The 18,789-nt window shown below is 51.3% G+C and overlaps 2 protein-coding genes across 10 annotated transcripts in view; both read left to right on the top strand.

Moving 5' to 3' along the window:
* The window catches only part of Gbf1 (golgi brefeldin A resistant guanine nucleotide exchange factor 1), a 295,142-nt gene extending 290,053 nt beyond the window's left edge, over window positions 1–5,089 (top strand). For 4 of the 6 annotated variants that reach the window (XM_071610962.1, XM_071610961.1, XM_071610964.1 and 1 more), the window contains 10 exons: window positions 308–468; window positions 607–853; window positions 953–1,158; window positions 2,088–2,238; window positions 2,340–2,470; window positions 2,665–2,766; window positions 3,034–3,147; window positions 3,279–3,459; window positions 3,601–3,729; window positions 4,229–5,089. In XM_071610962.1, coding sequence (XP_071467063.1) covers window positions 308–468; window positions 607–853; window positions 953–1,158; window positions 2,088–2,238; window positions 2,340–2,470; window positions 2,665–2,766; window positions 3,034–3,147; window positions 3,279–3,459; window positions 3,601–3,729; window positions 4,229–4,509 — 1,703 coding nt within the window. In that variant the 3' untranslated portion in view covers window positions 4,510–5,089. The remainder of the gene's footprint in view (window positions 1–307; window positions 469–606; window positions 854–952; window positions 1,159–2,087; window positions 2,239–2,339; window positions 2,471–2,664; window positions 2,767–3,033; window positions 3,148–3,278; window positions 3,460–3,600; window positions 3,730–4,228) is intronic. The other 2 variants (XM_071610965.1, XM_071610963.1) reach the window with 1 other exon arrangement.
* Window positions 5,090–10,867: 5,778 nt separating this feature from the next.
* On the top strand, window positions 10,868–18,558 carry Nfkb2 (nuclear factor kappa B subunit 2). Of its 4 annotated transcripts, XM_071610966.1 has the most exons (23): window positions 10,868–10,940; window positions 12,090–12,368; window positions 12,587–12,668; window positions 12,785–12,825; window positions 13,080–13,178; window positions 13,257–13,408; window positions 13,667–13,773; window positions 13,864–14,022; window positions 14,304–14,408; window positions 14,535–14,620; window positions 14,704–14,842; window positions 14,998–15,126; window positions 15,252–15,461; window positions 15,546–15,687; window positions 16,111–16,225; window positions 16,317–16,530; window positions 16,689–16,858; window positions 16,983–17,085; window positions 17,213–17,364; window positions 17,503–17,572; window positions 17,777–17,949; window positions 18,086–18,197; window positions 18,293–18,558. In XM_071610966.1, the coding sequence occupies exons 2-23, from the start codon at window positions 12,348–12,350 to the stop codon at window positions 18,415–18,417; spliced, it is 2,706 nt and encodes a 901-aa protein (XP_071467067.1). In that variant the 5' UTR covers window positions 10,868–10,940; window positions 12,090–12,347; the 3' UTR covers window positions 18,418–18,558. The 4 variants fall into 4 exon arrangements, with proteins under 4 accessions (XP_071467067.1, XP_027786118.1, XP_027786119.1 ...); XM_027930317.3 differs by lacking the exon at window positions 10,868–10,940 and having other exon boundaries at window positions 12,033–12,368; XM_027930318.2 differs by lacking the exon at window positions 10,868–10,940 and having other exon boundaries at window positions 12,035–12,368; window positions 18,296–18,558.
* The last annotated feature ends 231 nt before the right edge of the window (window positions 18,559–18,789 follow it).

The following is an 18,789-nucleotide window of genomic DNA, read 5'->3' as shown; positions in this document are numbered from 1 at the left end:
GCAAAAGGCTAAGCAGCAGGCTGCTTATTGTCCTGAGGACCATTTTCCCAGAAATTGTTCTCACTACCATCCCCTTTCCCTGACAGCTATTATTAGATATCATAGAAGCCCAAATTAGCCCATTTCCCCTATTTGGTCAAGAGAGAAGTTGTCCAGGCTTCAGCCCTCTGTTGACATGGCTGAAAATGAGCCAGGCCAGAGAGAGAGAAGGCCAGGCCTCAATACCTTTCTTCTGAGAGCCTAAATTATCCTTTGTACCAGTGTCCCATCTCCACCTTGACTCTGCCCTTTTCTCTGCCTGGCTTAGGGGCCCAGTCAGACAGTGAGCTCCCATCCTATCATCAAAATGATGTGAGCCTGGACCGAGGGTACACTTCTGACTCAGAGGTCTACACAGACCATGGCAGACCTGGCAAAATACACCGATCAGCCACAGATGCTGATGTAGTCAACAGTGGTTGGTTGATGGTAAGTGAAGAGGGTATGGGCAGCGGATGAGTCTTCCCTCCTGGTTCTGTGAGAAAGATTCCTGGTCCTCTGAGAGGGCATCTAGAGGTGAATAGGGTTCAAGCCTGGTCCCCATCTTGTATCCTGTGTACTTTACAGGTGGGAAAGGATGACATTGATAACTCCAAGCCAGGACCAGGGCCCAGCCGGCCAGGCCCTTCACCCCTGGTCAATCAGTATAGTCTAACAGTGGGTCTGGACCTGGGGCCACATGACACTAAGTCTCTGCTTAAGTGTGTGGAATCACTGTCCTTCATTGTACGTGACGCTGCCCACATCACCCCTGACAACTTTGAGCTGTGCGTCAAGACTCTCCGTATCTTTGTGGAGGCCAGTCTGAATGGCGGTAGGTCACCTGGTGAAGGGGCAGTGGGGAGTGGCCATGCAAGTATACAGGGGAAAAGGGCAGGGAATGGAAATGTGACCTGGGTCTGGCTCTGCTCAGGGTGCAAGTCCCAGGAGAAACGTAGCAAGAGTCATAAATATGACAGCAAGGGGAACCGCTTCAAGAAGAAATCTAAGGAGGGTTCAATGCTTCGGCGACCTAGAACCTCCAGCCAACACACTACTCGGGGTGGGCACAGTGATGATGACGAGGATGAAGGCGTGCCTGCCAGCTACCACACTGTGTCTTTACAGGTCAGTCAGGACGTAAGTATGGCACCCTTTACTTCCTCTCCTCCCCTGCCCCTGAGACTGGGAGACAGGGTGGGGCCGGGGAAAGCCAGAGCTGAGAGGAAGGGTCTGTGTATCCTGCCCAGGTCCTCAATTACCACCTCCACAATATTCCCCTCATCCAACACCCCCTGTATGCCTTTGCTTGCTTAAAATTAATTTTAAATTAAGGTTTACTTATTTTTTGAATAGGTAATATATGCACATGGTACAAAGTTCAAAAGGTATAAAAGGGTAAACTGATAAAAGTAAGTTGCCATTCCATTCCTGTCCCTAGCCACCAAGTTCCTCTCACTAAAGGCAACCATTGTACCAGTTTCTTGTCTGTTCTTCCAGAGTTATTCTGTGTCTATTCAAGGCATGTAAAATTGATCTTACAAGTTGACTTTATATCTCTGAATAAATGAAGAAACAATTGCCTTAGCCAGAATAACTTTAGAAAGTGATGAAAATACTCCAGTACTGCCAAAAAAGAAAACAGAAAAGAGTGATGAAAATAAAAATTATTAAAATTGGCCACTCATTCTTGCCCAGTGAAAGCCTCTGAGCCAGAGGTTTGCTTTATTTTTAAAATGAGATTAATAAAAACAAGGTTTTCTGAGTCATTGGAAAGTGTAAAATAGAATTGAAACAAAAATACCTTTCTTGCTGTGAATCTGTGTGCTAAATCTTAGTCTGCACATCTCCTAAAGCCTGTTCTACCCTGAGCAACTTCTGACCAAGAAACAATGAAGACTGGAGCAACCAGCCCATCAAGTTGAGGCAAAGGGAATAGCAAAAAGGGCTAGAGTATGGCATAACTAATGCTAGGGGCCCCTTGAGGACTCAGTCAGGGACAGGGGTTGGGAAAGGGGGTCCCACCAGACCTAACCCCACTCATATCCTGCCCTCTCCTGTGATCCCAGTTGCTAGACCTGATGCACACTCTGCACACACGGGCAGCCTCTATCTACAGCTCATGGGCAGAAGAGCAGCGCCACCTGGAGACAGGTGGCCGGAAGATCGAAGCTGATTCAAGGACCCTCTGGGCCCACTGCTGGTGCCCCTTACTTCAGGGTAATCTGGGGGAGCAGGCAGGGTAGGGCAGAGATGGTGCTGGAGCTTGGGGAGCACAATACCGACTGCCTGAAGGATCCTGACCATGTTCTTGCTCTCAGGCATTGCCTGCCTGTGCTGTGATGCCCGGCGCCAGGTGCGGATGCAGGCACTAACCTATCTACAGCGAGCACTACTGGTACATGACCTGCAAAAGCTAGATGCCCTGGAATGGGAATCTTGTTTTAACAAGGTAAGGACTTCATACTGGTCTTAAAATTCAATTGTAAGGCAAGAAGAACTAGGTAACCTGAAGAGCCCCATGATCTATACTCAGCCTCTTTCGTACCTTCTTTGCTGTTCTGTGCCTGTCACACAGCACTGGTTTCCTTTGAGCAGAGCTTCCAACTGATCTGGCTATGGTGACATCAGATATTTACTCTCTAGGTACTATTTCCACTACTGACCAAGCTCTTGGAGAACATCAGCCCAGCAGATGTGGGTGGGATGGAGGAGACCAGGATGAGGGCTTCCACGCTGCTTTCAAAGGTATGGCTCACCACCCAATACCTCCTATTCTCCCCACACTTACATTTTTCCAAGGGGGGAAGCCATGGCTTTTGGTAGGACTTGGTGCTCAGGAGCCCCAGTATGGAGATTCAGCAGGACCCAGGGACTCAGGAGAATTCTGAATTTCACAGCAATGTCTAATCTAAGATTCCCATGCAAGATGGGGCAGGTCTGCCTCCCAGCCTTGGAGAGGGGTGCAGAGGGTTCCTACACTACCCTTGGCTAAAAGGGGCTGGTGGACCATAGGTCTTCCTGCAGCATCTATCTCCACTGCTGTCACTCTCCACCTTTGCGGCCCTCTGGCTCACCATCCTAGACTTCATGGACAAATACATGCATGCAGGCTCCAGTGATTTACTGGTAAGTTCTACCTCAGCTCAACTCCATTGCCCACTTCCTCTCCCACCTCCTGGGAAGTCTTGCTGTCTCCTCCTTGGAAGCTGCCTTCCCATGCCTCTTTCCTGTTCTCATGATCCTGCTGCTACCTGCAGTCAGAGGCCATCCCTGAATCTCTAAAGAACATGCTCCTGGTGATGGACACAGCAGAGATTTTCCACAGTGCAGATACACGAGGAGGTAGCCCCTCTGCCCTCTGGGAGATCACCTGGGAGCGCATTGACTGCTTTCTGCCACACCTACGTGATGAGCTCTTTAAGCAGACTGTCATTCAAGGTAGGGGCCCCAGCCCAGTCTTACTAAAGAGTCCCCAAAGCTAAATTCATTCTCTGTGTCCTGAGAAGACTGATAGGTAGCCAGGCCTCTACTAGAAGGAAAACACTAAGAGTGGCCATCTGTATTCTCTGCCTACCCTAGATCCCATGCCCACAGAGCCTCATGGCCCAAAATCTCTGGCCTCAGCCCACCTGACTCCTGCTGCTGGTGACCCCAGAACACCTGGACACCCACCTCCCCCAGAAATACCCTCAGAGCTTGGGGCCTGTGGTGAGTCCCTCTGGGCTAGTGTATTGGGTTTGACAGGAAGCAAGAGGCCAAAGAGGATGCCCAGGATAGCTTGGGGTTGTTGCTAAGCACTGAGTGGGAGCCAGAGGAAGGAGACAACCCAAGAATCCGGTTTACCTGCTCTTGCTCTGAGAAATGGCAGGACCAAATAATCTGTGCTGAGATAGTCTGCCTGTTTCAGATAGTTAGGTTTGGAGAAGAGGGCTAGGTCAGTGGGTTGGAATAAATATGCAAAGGCTGCCTTTCAGGGATTCTAGTAAAGATCAGACCAAAATTAACCTTATGAGAACTTCAGCAAAGGAGATGAAGGGTAGAAGTAAGGTAGCCAAACATTGGAATGAGTTTTGAGGGGAGACTTCTAACTTTTTAGACTGCAAGAAAATTTGAAGGAAACCAGCTGGTTTGGTAAGCCAGCTGAGGAGTATGAGAATTGCCCCTTGCCAATAAGAGTCTAATTGCAGCCATCTTGCTTTCTTTATAGACTTGGAGAAGCCAGAGGGCCCCCGAGCCACCACCAGCAGCTCCCCTGGATCACCGATGTCCTCTAGTCCCAGCAGGCTTAGCCCTACCCCAGATGGGCCTCCCCCTTTGGCTCAGCCCCCACTGATCTTGCAGCCCTTGGCTTCCCCACTGCAGGTGGGCGTGCCACCCATGACTCTGCCTATTATCCTTAACCCTGCACTCATAGAGGCCACCTCTCCAGTTCCTCTCCTGGCTACACCCCGCCCTACAGACCCCATACCCACCTCCGAGGTCAACTAAATAAAGCAGGTCCCTCAGAGATCAGGACTATATATCCCACCAGACTATTCCCACCCTGCTTCCACCTGTCTCGGGGCCATAAACTTTTCAGGCCCAATCCAAGCTGCCATCGCTGCCACTTGGATGGGGAAATGAACTTTTATAGCCCTTGCTGGGACCCACTTCAGACTACGGGACCTTCTTCCCCTTTTGCTCTCCATTCCTGAAGGTCCAACCTGAGAGTACACTCAGGTACCACCTGTAGTCTCTGTCTCCAGCCTGGCAGCTCTGAGTAGGCACTGCTGTGTCAACCCTGCAGTGCCCACCATGTGCCCCTCCTGCCCAGGTCAGCCATTGAGAGCCAAGCCCAACCACTCTGCACTTTGTTTCCCTCTCCCAGCCCATTCCCATCAGCCCTGGACCACCTCTTCCAATTCTTCCTCTTTTATTAATTGGTGGATCAGTTTGGAGAGTCGATTGGTACCATGGTGGGTGGGCAGGTGGGGTTGGATGAGAGGACTGCCCACAGGAGCATGTACATATGGAAAAACAATGACAACAATGGACTTTTTATGATGTAATAAATGTCTTAGTACCAACACCACTGCCTTTCCCTCTGGTTTCCTTCTTGAACTTGTGAGTCAGGACACCTTGTTATTGTGATGTACAGGGCTTGGGCCTTGGTGGACAGAGGTAAAGTGAGGCTGAGCCTACCAATAATCTGGCCCTCAGACATCAGTCAGATGCCAATACTGGGGTCAGGATTCCTTCACCACTGTTGCTGCCCCCACCACTGCCATATTATTGTGCTCTTAACAGAGAGATGCCAGAGCAGTTCCACATCTACTCAAAGAGACACCTGAGATAGCCAGCTGGGTTCATGGAAGGTTAATCAGAGCTGAGCTATAATTTTTCAGAAGTCTTCCTTAGATGGGCCCTACCCAAGAACATGAAGGAGCAGAAGGAACTTAAGAGGTAGAGGGGTGTCTTGCCTGCAGCTGCAGTCATGTTCTGGGCAGTATCATTCATTCTGACCCCAAACTGAAAAGGGACAATTTTTGCCTGCCCCACAGCCTCCATCCAGCCCAGTCAGTGCAGCATGACAGGAGTGCCCCTGCACTTCTTGCCCTTTGCATGGCAGTAAGACAGACAGGAGTGTGCATGGGCCAGGCAATGTGGCTGTGCTCGCCAAGGCACTAGGGTGGAATGTTATGTGTTCATTTTTCCCAAGAGAAGCAGCTATATCATTTTGGTTTTCTGCAGAATGATGCCTGCCCCTTCTGGGGGTCACAGAGTGAGACAACTACCACTTGGATGGGGAAATGAACTTTTATAGCCCTTGCTGGGACCCACTTCAGACTGTGGGATCTTCTTCCCCTTCTGCTCTCCATTCCTGAGGGTCCAACCTGAGAGTACACTCAGGTATCACCTGTAGTCTCTGTCTCCAGCCTGGCAGCTCTGAGTAGGCACTGCTGTGTCAACCCTGCAGTGCCCACCATGGGAAAGTAATAGCATAGCTTGGAGGGAATACTGGTCTTAATGATGTCCAGAGAGCTGGGCACCGTAATCTCAGAACGTGCCAGTAATCTCAGCAACTTGGGAGGCTGAGGCAAGAAGATCACAAGTTTGAACCAGCCTGGGCACTTGGCTAGATCCTATCTCAAAAGAGTAAGGGGTCACTCACAAAGAATAAGGGGTCACTCACACGTGACATTGGGGCCCACCTGGCTATATGGCCCTTCACTTGGGCTTCCCTTTGCTCAGCACTTTCACATTGACAGGAGTTTGGACCTCTTAAGTTCCTCACTTAAATGTAGAAAAGGGCCCCTTAGAAATGGGAACCACCTGGGGTTGGGGTTGAAGCTCAGTGTTAAGGTGCTTACCCAGCATGTATGAGGCACTGGGTTCAATTCTCAGCACCGCATATAAATAATAAAATTAAGTCCATCAACATCTAAAAATACATATTTAAAAAAGAAAGAAAAGAAATGGGAACCACCTGATGTAGAAAAATACTAAGATGTGAGACCTGGACGTACTTCCTTCTTATCCAGGTCCAGACTATACCTGGTTTTATGCTAACCAGGAGCCTTACTCAACCCTGTCTCTGGGAAAATTAGGAGAGAGAGAGAAGGCTCTATAGGTAAGTACAGAAAAGCTGAATCTATAGCTAGTAGGACACCAGGACCCTTGCTCAGCTACAATATCTCTGTTTCCCCATCTTAACCCCACAGGCTCTGCCTTTAAAACTTCCATGGTCATACTATAAACAAAGAAATTGGGCTGGGGATATAGCTCAGTTGTTTAGAGTACTTCCTCACATGCACAAGGCCCTGGGTTCAATCCCCAGCAAAAAAAAAAAAAAAACAACTCTGTGTTCCTCCATTAATCCTAAAAATTAGGAAGATGGTGTAACTACAAACTGATTCCCTGCTGGGAAGCAAAAACATTGGGCAGAAGTCTTGTTCGGTTATTAAAAGAGCAACGAATACATGTACAACTCATTATTGACGATCTTCTCTCTTAGAAGGCAGAGGCAGCTACAAGGGAAGCTTACACTCAGGCCTTCATTCTGACCAATAAGGAAGAACGCCCTGGGGATATGGAAGTAACAAAACTTTGGGGGAAAGTAATAGCATAGCTTGGAGGGAATACTGGTCTTAATGATGTCCAGAGGAGCTGGGCACAATGGCACATGCCAGTAATCCCAGCAATTTGGGAGGCTGAGGCAAGAAGATCACAAGTTTGAGACCAACCTGGGCACTTGGCTAGATCCTATCTCAAAAATTTTTATTTATTTTTTTTTTTTTGAGAGAGAGAGAGAGAGTTTTAATGTTTTATTTTTTGGCGGACACAACATCTTTGTTTGTATGTGGTGCTGAGGATTGAACCTGGGCCGCTCGCATGCCAGGCCAGCGCGCTACCGCTTGAGCCAAATCCCCAGCCCCTCAAAAATTTTTAAAAGGGCTGGAGTTGTAGCTCAGTGGGAGAGTGCTTTTCTAGGATGCATGAGGCCCTGTGTTCAAACCCCAGTACCACACACACACACACACAAAAAAAATGCTCCATGACCTAAGACCCTCATGCAGAGCACTGACATTGCTAGAAAACAACAAACAGGCTGTTAGAAGTAATTTCTCCTGGGGCTGGGGTTGTCATTCAGTGGTAGGGTGCTTGCCTAGCATGTGTGAGGCACTGGGTTCGATTCTCAGCACCGCATATAAATAAATAAAGGTCCATTGACAATAAAAAATATTTTTTAAAAAAAGTAATTTCACCTCTTAAAGATGAGGCCAAGCCCATCTGTAAGGAGTTGGGAATCAAAACTCAGGTTTGGCTCACATATTTTCATGTTCTTTCCTAAGTAGTAGAAGTGTTGATGGTTTGGTGCAGATACCCTTCAGAACTAACAGATTTTCTGTAGCTTCTTGTGAGATATATGAGGTTGACCAGCCAGAGAAAAAGGCTATCACCTTATAAATTCAGTTTAGTTGGAGTCTATTGGTGAATGAATGGAGCAAATTTGTGGTGCATCTATTCTGGGCCAGGCATCATGCTAGGATTGAGTGCAGAAACAGATGATCCTTAGGTTGAAAATTAGTGGAACAAATAAGTTTCTTAAGTTCAGATAGATGAGGCTATACCAACTGACAACTATCTACAGTTAAAAGTTGGAATATAACAAACTAACATTATTCCATTTAAGAATCTATTTTGCTGAGCGTGGTGGCACATGCCTGTAATCCCAGCAGCTAGGGAGGCTGAGCCAGGAGTATGTCGAGTTCAAAGCCAGCCTTAGCAAAAGCGAGAAACTATGCAACTCAGTGAGACCCTGTCTCTAAATAAAATACAAAAAAGGGCTGGGGATGTGGCTCAGTGGTTGAGTGCCCCTGAGTTCAATCCCCGGTACCCATTCCCCCAAAAAATATCTGTTTTACCATGTAAATGTTGTAGACAAATCCTAAATTTCAGTACCATACGGTATTCTCTTTAGAGGTCCACTATAAAGTGGAAAAACCTACTTTGTTTTATACAAAATTTAGGGGGAAAACTTCATCCCTGGAAGCAAGAGACTGGTTTCCATCTTGGTTCTGTCCCTTTCTAGCTATGTGTTTGGCCATGTTACTTCACCTCTATGAGCCTTAACTTCATCAGTAAAGTAAAGGTAATACAAGCATCACTGATCTGAAATTGACAAAAATTTAAGATTTTGGAGCAGTTCAGATTTTGAGATTAGGGGATGCTATGAAACACTTCTGGTTTCAAGCATTTTTATATAAGGGATACCCAATCTGTGTATTTTCATGCTATATTGGGAGGGAAGAATAAGAGCTTACACTAATGTACTCTATATTTGCTGTCAAAATGAAGAGGAAGAAAAGTAATAGGAAATGAAGAGCCCGAATCAAGAAACATAATCAAGAACCTCTTTGTGCCAAGCCAGTAAATTGCATCCTTAAGAAGGTCAGAAATAGCTGGTGGCACACCTGTAATCCCAGTGACTTGGGAGGTTGAAACAGGAGGATCTCGAATTCAAAGACAGCCTCAGCAAAAGCAAAGTACTAAGCAACTCAATGAGACACTATCTCTTAACTAAAATAAAAAATAGGGCTTGGAGGTGACTCAGTGGTCTAGTGCCCTTGATTTCAATCCCCAGTACCACCCCCCACCCCCAAAAAAGGTCAGAGACATGTTGCAGAAGTTAGGGACAGCAAGAGGGCCCAGAAATGGTCCATTATTCCATTACAAGTCTAAGAGAGGACTGACTATTGTAGAAATGAAGATAATTTAAGGCACCTTCTAAAGAGAAGAAACTCTTAACAACCAGAGAGGTCCAGCCCTGAGTGGGACTTAGTGAATTCCTGTTGTGATCTTTCTGCTACTAGATGTGTTCAAGTGGAAGTTAAAAGTATACAAGAGGTCATTTCCTACATCAGAGATGAGATTGAACTATTTAGATTTGGGCTATTTTTTCAATTTTAATTAATTAATTTATTTATTTATTTATTTTTGTACCAGGGAGTGAATTCAGGGGCATTCGATCACTGAGCCACATCCCCAGCCCTTTATTTTTTTTTAATATTTATTTTTTAGTTTTAGGCGGACACAACATCTTTCTTTGTATGTGGTGCTGAGGATCAAACCCGGGCCGCACGCATGCCAGGCGAGCGCACTACTGCTTGAGCCACATCCCAGCCCGACACATCTTAATTTTATAGGATCAAATTTAGCGCCCCGCGCACGCCAGGCTAGCGCGCTACCGCTGGAGCTACATCCCCAGCCCCATCTCCAGCCCTTTTAAAAAACAAATTTTATTTTTTAGTTGTAGTTGGACACAATAGCTTTAATCTACTTATTTATGTGGTGCTGAGGATCGAACCCAGGGCCTCGAATGTGCTGGTGAGCGCTCTACTGCTGAACCACAACCCAGCGCCCCCAGCCCTTTTTTATATTTTATTTAGAGACAGGGTCTCACTGAGTTGCTTAGCGCCTCATTTTTGCTGAGGCTGGCTTTGAACTCGAAATCCTCCTGTCTCAGCCTCCTGAGCCGCTGGGATTACAGGCGTGCGCAACCGGACCGGTTCAATTCTAATATTATTGATCTGTGTGGTGGATGAAAGAGGCGTGGGTCTCCTAGGTAAAAACCTCCTATCTCTCTCCCAGCGCAGAGTTATCGAACAGGTCAGCGTGAAAACCTGGTCCGCTAAGGACCTGCCACGTAGATTTAAGTTTTGGGCTCAGTCTCCCTCCAAACGACAGAATGTCTCAGCCTCTCGAGCCACTGGGATTACAGGCGTGCCTTTAGAGGATTAGAGGAGGAGCCTTTGGGCCCTGTACAAAGTCTCCTAGTGACTCCAGAGAGGCCGCCAGATGGCGCCCTGGGTCTGACCACAAAGTCAACTTCCTTCCTCTTCCCCTAACTTCCCAGCAGTCCGCCCGGCTTGGGGCGCGGGACCGGAGGGTTGGGACCAGCCGGCTTCCCCTCGGGGTTCCCCAGCTTCGGAGGTAGCCACGCGTTAAGAGTAGCAAAAGCCCAGTACTAGCCGGGACTCTCAACTGTCCAGGGCAAGCCTGGGCGGGTGAAGAGAACCGAGCCCCGTAGCCCTCGGCTGGGAGAGGTGCTAGGTCACCGGTCCTGGCAGGGGCTAGCCCTCCGGCCAGAGCTTGCACCAGGTGGGCAGTCACCCCTACTCCCCGCCCAGCCCAAACCTTTCCGCTCTGAGAGGCGCGCCTGGGTCGCTCTTGGTTGGCTGCGCGAGTCCCGGAGTTAAAACTTTCAGCCAATGAAAAGGTGCCTGAGGCGTGACGCACGGAAACGTCACGGGAATTCCCCCCTCCGGGGGGCGGAAAAGGGGCTTTCCCCGTTGGTGTCCTGGTAACTGGAGTAGTGTCTCCACCCATCCGAGGCGGGTCGGACGCTAATAGTAGACGGAACCAGAGTCGTCGCCACGGTGAGTGGCCAGGTTAAGACCCTTGGGTAGCTAGGATAACGGGGTGGGGGGCCTGTGGGAGGAGGCAGGAGGGCAGGCCGTTAGGTGACCGAGTCCCAGATCTGGAGAGCAGCAGACGCATACATCCAGAAAGCGCCGACGCAAACAAAACGCACAGGTACACGTCGACATCCTTGTTCAAACATATGCAGACCGGTACGTACTCTTGCACTTGTGCAGGCACGAATACAGCAGTGACTTTACAGTCGAACTCGCGCACACATGCACAAGCACACATGCTCACCTGTGCACCAATGCCTGAACACACACCCTTCATTCACAACCTCCTAAACATGTCATCCGTATCTTACACATCTAGCCACGCACTGACATTTACCTACACTGAGAAGCTCAGGAACTCACCTGTTTAGATATTCTCACTTGTACATGCATGTTGACACCCTGCACATAACATGAATCTGAGTACTTGGGCCGAAACACTTGTATGCCTGTGATGGAGACACATACATGTAGTCCATATGGCTGTGCTGGGGTCGGAGGTGTGCAGGGATCGGCCTGGGCACCAGGAACAGGTGCAGCTTGGGAATCTAGGCAGCTGAGACATTCGCGGAGAGGGAGAGAAACCTATCCCAAGGAGACACCTTTCCCCTACCCTGCAGCCCAGAGTCACGTTCTCGGGGCAGCACCCTAGGGCCCCCAACTGGGAAGAACCCCCGCCTACAGGTCATTCGAAGAGGAGGCCTTCCGACAGCAGGAATGTCCCCCCAAAAGCCCCTGGGGTGAATCAGCCGTGGCCTCCCTCCTGGCAGAAAATCCCAAGGTTACTCCAAGCCAGAGGAGCGCGGGACGGGGTGGGGCGGACCTGGACTCAGACTGAGCCTCTAGGGCCGCGAAAGACCTTCTGTCCGCGGCGCCTGCCCTGGAGGGAGGAGGAGACCTAACCCCCATCAGGGCTTGCCCGGTTCTCCGTGCCCTTTGCGGGTGGACAGGCAGTCGGTGCCCACAGCCTGTGAGAGCCTCCAGCCCCTCCCGCCCCGGGGGCGGGACCATTGGCGTCATTTCCAGGCCCGCCCCCTCCGGCCCCGCCTCCTCTGGTATTTTCGGGACTTTCCTAAACTGCTCTAACTTTCTGCCCCTTCCCTGGCCCAGCCCAGCTCCGGATCTCGCTCTCCACCGGATCTTACCCGCCACACCCGGACAGGCGACCAGAGGAGATCGGACCCTCCCCCAAATCTGGGCACCCCTTTTCCTCCCACCCCTATCCTGATTTATTCCCTACCCGCCACCCCCTCCCCCCCCCACCCCCGTCACCCTCCCTCCACACACACCTTAGGCGGGAGCCTAAAACTCTGAGAAGCAGAACCAGGGGCCGAAGCCACCAGACAGAGCCGGGCCTAGCCCAGAGACATGGACAGTTGCTACGACCCAGTGAGTCACGCTGCCTGGCCCTGAAGGCAGCCGGTGCCCCCCGTGTCTGTCTTTCTGCGGGAGCCGCTCAGTTCCCTTACGTTTGTATGTCCTCAGATTATCCCAGCTCGCTTGTCAGTCTGATCACCTGTCCGCAAGCTGCTTAGGTTTGAAGCTGGGAGGTGGGAGGGTTCTGGGATGGCGCAAAATCAGCCACTTCCAATCTGTCTCCAAACCAGGGTCTGGATGGTATTGCTGAATATGATGATTTCAAATTCAGTCCCTCCGTTGTGGAACCCAAGGAGCCAGTCCCCGAGACAGGTTAGTAAGTCAGCTAACCTCCTCTTGTGTTAGAGGGAGGAGAAGGAAGAGCATGTGTCCTCTGCCTGGATAACATGCTAGAAGATCCTAGTTTAACAAGGTCCCTCTGTCCCCAGCTAATGGCCCCTACCTGGTGATTGTGGAACAGCCTAAGCAAGTGAGTGAGCAAAAAGGATGGTGTGGGATGGCTTCAACTTGGGGACAAGTGGGGTAGATATAGGTGGGTGGTCATGGGGCCCAGGGATCAGTGTCCAAGGAAGCCATTGTGGTTTGGATGGTGGTTGCTGTTGATCACAGTGGGGGTGCTTCTGGTTCAGGGTAGACATAACTGATTATTATGGTCACTGCTGGCCAGAGGTGTGGCTACCTAGGATGGTCTCTCCTGATTACAATGTCACTCTGGACTTTCAGCGTGGCTTCCGATTTCGATATGGCTGTGAAGGTCCTTCTCATGGAGGCCTGCCTGGTGCCTCAAGTGAGAAGGGACGGAAAACCTATCCCACTGTCAAGGTAAGCTAGGATGATGCTGGAGGGTAGGCTAAGAGACAGCATGTTGGGGCATTACTGACAGCTGTCTTCCCCACTCAGATCTGTAACTACGAGGGCCCTGCCAAGATTGAGGTGGACCTGGTAACACACAGTGACCCACCTCGTGCTCATGCCCACAGCCTGGTGGGCAAGCAGTGCTCAGAGCTGGGAGTCTGTGCTGTCTCTGTGGGGCCCAAGGACATGACTGCCCAGTAAGTGTCCCCTAGCCCTGGTCCCCACTAGGATGGCCCTTTGTTGCCTGCCAAACCTAGGCCCCAGCCCAGTTCTGTGTGCTTAGCATCTGACAAAGGGGGAGGCTTAGGTTGGCCCCAGAACCAGAGGGCCCAAGTATTAACAAGAATAACTTCCTTGAGGAAGTAGGGCTATGTTAAGCTTGGCAGTGGGAAGGCTGCCTGAGAAGGAAAGAAATGCATGGGCAAAGGCCTCTGACTCCTCCTCCTCCTCTCCAGATTCAATAACCTGGGTGTCCTGCATGTGACCAAGAAGAATATGATGGAGATTATGATACAAAAACTTCAGAGGCAGAGGCTCCGCTCCAGGCCCCACGGTCTTACAGGTATGGAGGCAGGGAAAATCATGGAAACTACTCAAAGAAGGAGCAGGGAAGAGGAGGAACCTAGTGGTTACACATATGCTCACTACCCAGAGGCTGAGCGGCGGGAGCTGGAGCAGGAGGCCAAAGAGCTGAAGAAAGTGATGGATCTGAGTATTGTGCGTCTACGCTTCTCTGCCTTCCTTCGAGCCAGTGATGGCTCTTTTTCCCTTCCCCTGAAGCCAGTTATCTCCCAGCCCATCCATGACAGTAGTAAGTATCCTAATTGGTGCCAGGCCTGGGTGCCAGAGGGAGCATGAGAGACATTGTCAAGCTATGGAGTCAAACAGGCCTTGGTTTGAACCTGGTCCTGCCCCGTATGAGCTAAATGGTCTTGAGCAACTCATTTCTCCTTCTGAGTGTTGCTTCCATCTTTGGTAAATGAGAGGACATTAGTAATTCCTGCACCTCCTGGGTTGTCAAGATAATAACCCTAAAGCCCCTGGCTCCATCAGTGTGGCATTATATCACCTAATCTATTTCCCACCTCATAGAGTCTCCAGGGGCCTCAAACCTGAAGATTTCTCGAATGGACAAGACAGCAGGCTCAGTACGGGGTGGAGATGAAGTTTATCTTCTTTGTGACAAGGTGCAGAAAGGTGAGGCTGGAGCCCAAACTGGGAATTAGGGACACTGAGTTCTAGCCTGAGGATCAGAGCAGGTCCAGGATAAATGGCTGTGAAGGTTCTCCCAGAAACTATGGTCAAGCTTCACTTTTCCTGTAGATGACATTGAGGTTCGGTTCTATGAGGATGATGAGAATGGATGGCAGGCCTTTGGGGACTTCTCTCCCACAGATGTTCATAAACAGGTACTCAGGGATCAAGGCCTGGTCTAGGGGATGAACTAGGCAAAGGCCTGACTGACACCCTGTGTTGTCCCCCACTCTCTCAGTATGCCATTGTGTTCCGGACACCTCCCTATCACAAGATGAAGATTGAGCGGCCTGTAACGGTGTTCCTACAACTGAAACGCAAGCGTGGAGGGGATGTATCTGACTCCAAACAGTTCACCTATTATCCTCTGGTAGAAGGTGGAACTGGGCTTGAGGATCCTATGGGACTGGGCTGGGCTAGAGGGTTCCCAAGAGGTGATTTCTAGGAGCCAGTCTGAGTACTTTTGAAAGAAGAGACCCTAAGGCATGACCCTTGAACTAGAGTTTTAACATTTGTTTGCCTTTGCCCCCAGACAAGGAGGAGGTGCAGCGGAAGCGGAGGAAGGCATTGCCTACCTTCTCCCAGCCCTTTGGAGGTGGCTCGCACATGGGTGGAGGCTCTGGGGGCTCTGCTGGGGGTTATGGAGGAGCTGGAGGAGGAGGTGAGGGGTGCTGAAGGCTGAAGATGTGTGGAGGGGACAGGGATGGGGGGAAAGAAATGGTGGGGAAGAAATTGGGGAGAGTCCTGGCTGGTGCCCGCCCCCCACAGCCCTGCCTGTACCCACAGGTGGCAGCCTCGGCTTTTTCCCCTCCTCCTTGGCCTACAGCCCCTACCAGTCCGGCGCGGCCCCAATGGGCTGCTACCCGGGCGGCGGGGGCGGGGCGCAGATGGCCTCCTCCGCGCCGGGTGTGGATGCTACGGAGGAAGCGGCAGAGCCAAGCGCGCCCCCTGGAAACCCAGAGGGCGAACCACAGGCTCCGGACGTCCTGCTGCGAGGTATGGCCTCCAAAATGTGAACGGTCGGGACGCCGGGGCTGGAGACCAATCATGCATCCTTCCATGCCCCCTGTCACCCCCCAGCTCGGGAGTACAACGCGCGCCTGTTTGGCCTGACGCAGCGCAGCGCCCGAGCCTTGCTCGACTACGGCGTCACGGCGGACGCGCGCGCGCTGCTGGCGGGACAGCGCCACCTGCTGACGGCTCAGGACGAGAACGGAGACACGTAGGCGGCTAGAGGGCGGGCGGAGGCCGGGCTTCCTAGGGTCTGGGATTTACCACCCCTGATGCAAGGTCGTGGTGTGGGAGCAAGAAAGGGATCTGCAAAGAGCTGGCCCCTGGAGTTGAAAAGACCAGAATTCAGGTTCTGCGAATTTCACTGCAAATCTCACTATTTGCTAGTTCTGCTCAAGGTACTTACCCTTTCCAAACTTCAGTTTTGTCAACTGAGGAAGGGACATAATAATAGCCATTATTTACCTTAAAAAGTGCAGAGAAGGATTAAGTTCAGGTACGGCGATGTCCTTGGAGATATTTTGGGTTCAACAAGCCCCAGCCAGAGAGACTAGGAAAGAAGTGGTGGGGTTTTGAGGGCAGATAATCCTGAGTGGCTGGGCTTGCTAAGCCAGAGTTACTCCTCAACCCCCAGGCCGCTGCACCTGGCAATCATCCACGGGCAGACCAGTGTCATTGAGCAGATAGCCCATGTCATCTACCATGCCCAGCACCTCGGTGTTGTCAACCTCACCAACCACCTGCACCAGGTGAGGGGGCACCTACTGGTGAGGGAGTAGCAGTTGGAAGGCAGATGGGTCTAAGCTGGCTTGGTCCTGACTCACCCTGACTTTTCCTCAGACACCCCTGCACCTGGCAGTGATAACTGGACAGACAAGGGTGGTGAGCTTTCTGCTACAGGTGGGTGCAGACCCTGCACTGCTGGATCGGCATGGAGACTCAGCCATGCACCTGGCACTGCGGGCAGGTGCTGGAGCCCCAAACCTGCTGCAAGCACTGCTGCACAGTGGAGCTCCCACTGTGCCCCAGCTGTTACATATGCCTGATTTTGAGGGTAAGTTCCCCACCGACTCCAAACTTGGAGGGTAGAGGTGAAGGAAGACCAATGAGGGTGTCTTGCAAGTGGACATTAGATGCTGAGACTGGCTCATCAGGGCTAATCTTAGGGCCACTTTGGGATCACAGCTATAGACTGATATCCTGCATTCCCAGGACTGTACCCAGTACACCTGGCAGTTCATGCCCGAAGCCCTGAGTGCCTGGATCTGCTGGTGGACAATGGAGCTGAAGTGGAGGCTGCAGAGCGACAGGGAGGCCGAACAGCACTGCATCTAGCCACCGAGATGGAGGAGCTGGGGTTGGTTACACATCTGGTCACCAAGGTGGGAATGAGGATTGTGGAAGGGGTAGAGCCAAGATTGCAGGGAGATTGAGAATGATGATGAGGTGTGTGGGAAGGGTCAGTCAACTGAACCATGCTGGGGTCCACTTTCTTGCACCCCACAGCTCCATGCCAATGTGAACGCCCGCACCTTTGCCGGAAACACACCCCTACACCTGGCAGCTGGATTGGGATCCCCAACCCTTACCCGTCTCCTTCTAAAGGCTGGTCAGTCTCACCCATAGAGGCATATGAACAGGGCAAGGGGAGGAAAAGGGTGCTCCTAGTACCCCCAATTTGTATTTATTAAGGTAGGCCCCCATTGTCCTACTGGATGACTGCCTTCCTTCCCCAGGTGCTGACATTCACGCAGAAAACGAGGAGCCTCTGTGCCCACTGCCCTCACCTCCCACCTCTGGAAGCGACTCAGATTCCGAGGGACCTGAGAGGGACATCCAGAGCAGCTTCCGAGGCCACACACCTCTTGACCTCACCCGCAGCACCAAGGTGAGGCTATCCTGGCACTGGAAGTAACTAACAAAGCACCAGGTACCTCCTAGGCTTGGGAATGGGGCCCAGAGTGTGCACTTCCAGGTAGCTAGGCTTAAAGAGTAGGATGGGAAGTAGTCAAAGCTATCTCCCCAGGTGAAGACCTTGCTGCTTAATGCTGCTCAGAACATCATGGAGCCCCCCCTGACCCCACCCAGCCCTGCAGGTAAGGTCTCACAGATATTCCCAGGCCCCAGGAGCATCTTAACAGAGGTCTTCTCCTTCAAAACCTCTGAAGGAGGGTTCTTCCCTTCCATCTTCTGTCCCAGTGGCCTTGACTGTCAGGTTTCCAGGGGAAAGGTGGTGTCCAGGTATCTGTCTCTGCCCATATCTGGAGGCAACTGACATGTTTATATCTGTGCCCCATCAGGACCAGGGCTGTCACTTGGGGAGACAGCCTTACAGAATCTGGAGCAGCTGCTAGATGGGCCAGAAGCCCAGGGTAGCTGGGCAGAGCTGGCAGAGCGGCTAGGACTGCGCAGTCTAGTGGACACATACCGGAAGACAGCTTCACCCAGTGGCAGCCTCCTGCGCAGTTATAAGGTGGGACAATCTATACTCTATCCCAGCCCCCATATGCTTTCCCCACCTCAGAGCCCAGATGATTCCTTGGCCCCTGAGCTCCCCACCCTAATGCCCTAAGCATGATTCAAACCTCCTGTCTCTTCCTTCTCCTCAGCTGGCTGGTGGTGACTTGTCAGGTCTGCTGGATGCCCTGTCTGACATGGGTCTAGATGAAGGAGTGCGACTGCTAAGAGGTCCTGAGACCCGAGAAAAGCTGCCTAGCACAGGTAAAGGGGGCCAACCTGGAAGACGGAGCTGGGTCTGGAGGGTGGGAGGCCTGAGCCTTTGACTTGCCCCCATTCCTTTCCCTGTGTCCCTCCAGCAGAAGTGAAGGAAGACAGTGCATATGGGAGCCAGTCAGTGGAACAGGAGGCAGAGAAGCTGGGCCCACCCCCTGAGCCACCAGGAGGGCTCTGCCATGGGCACCCCCAGCCTCAGGTGCACTGAACTGCCACCTGCCCTTCAGCCTTCTTCCTGAACTTCTCTGTACAGCATCCCTATCTAGTCCAAATCTTATTTAACACCCCATGCCCACAACTCAGTTGGAGCAAATAAAAGATTCTCTGGGAGGACCCCCTTCCCATCTTATGGCAGCCCCCAGTGTGACTCTAGTCCCTAGAACCAGCTTCCTACCCTGGCCCCAAGCCAACAAGAAGACAAGACCCAGCCAGCAATTCAGAGCAGTTTTAATGGGGCAGAGGCTGTACAAAGGGCAGGGCCCATTGAGGGAGGGAAAGCAGGCGGTGCCACCCTGGTCTGTGGATAGGGCCTCAATGTGGATGCCCTTCCTTCACCTCTGGAAAGAGAGAGGTAAGCCCT

This window comes from Marmota flaviventris, chromosome 4 (genome assembly GCF_047511675.1).
Source record: "Marmota flaviventris isolate mMarFla1 chromosome 4, mMarFla1.hap1, whole genome shotgun sequence".
Classification (NCBI taxonomy): Eukaryota; Metazoa; Chordata; class Mammalia; order Rodentia; family Sciuridae; genus Marmota; species Marmota flaviventris.
This window is presented reverse-complemented; position numbering and strand designations above follow the sequence as displayed.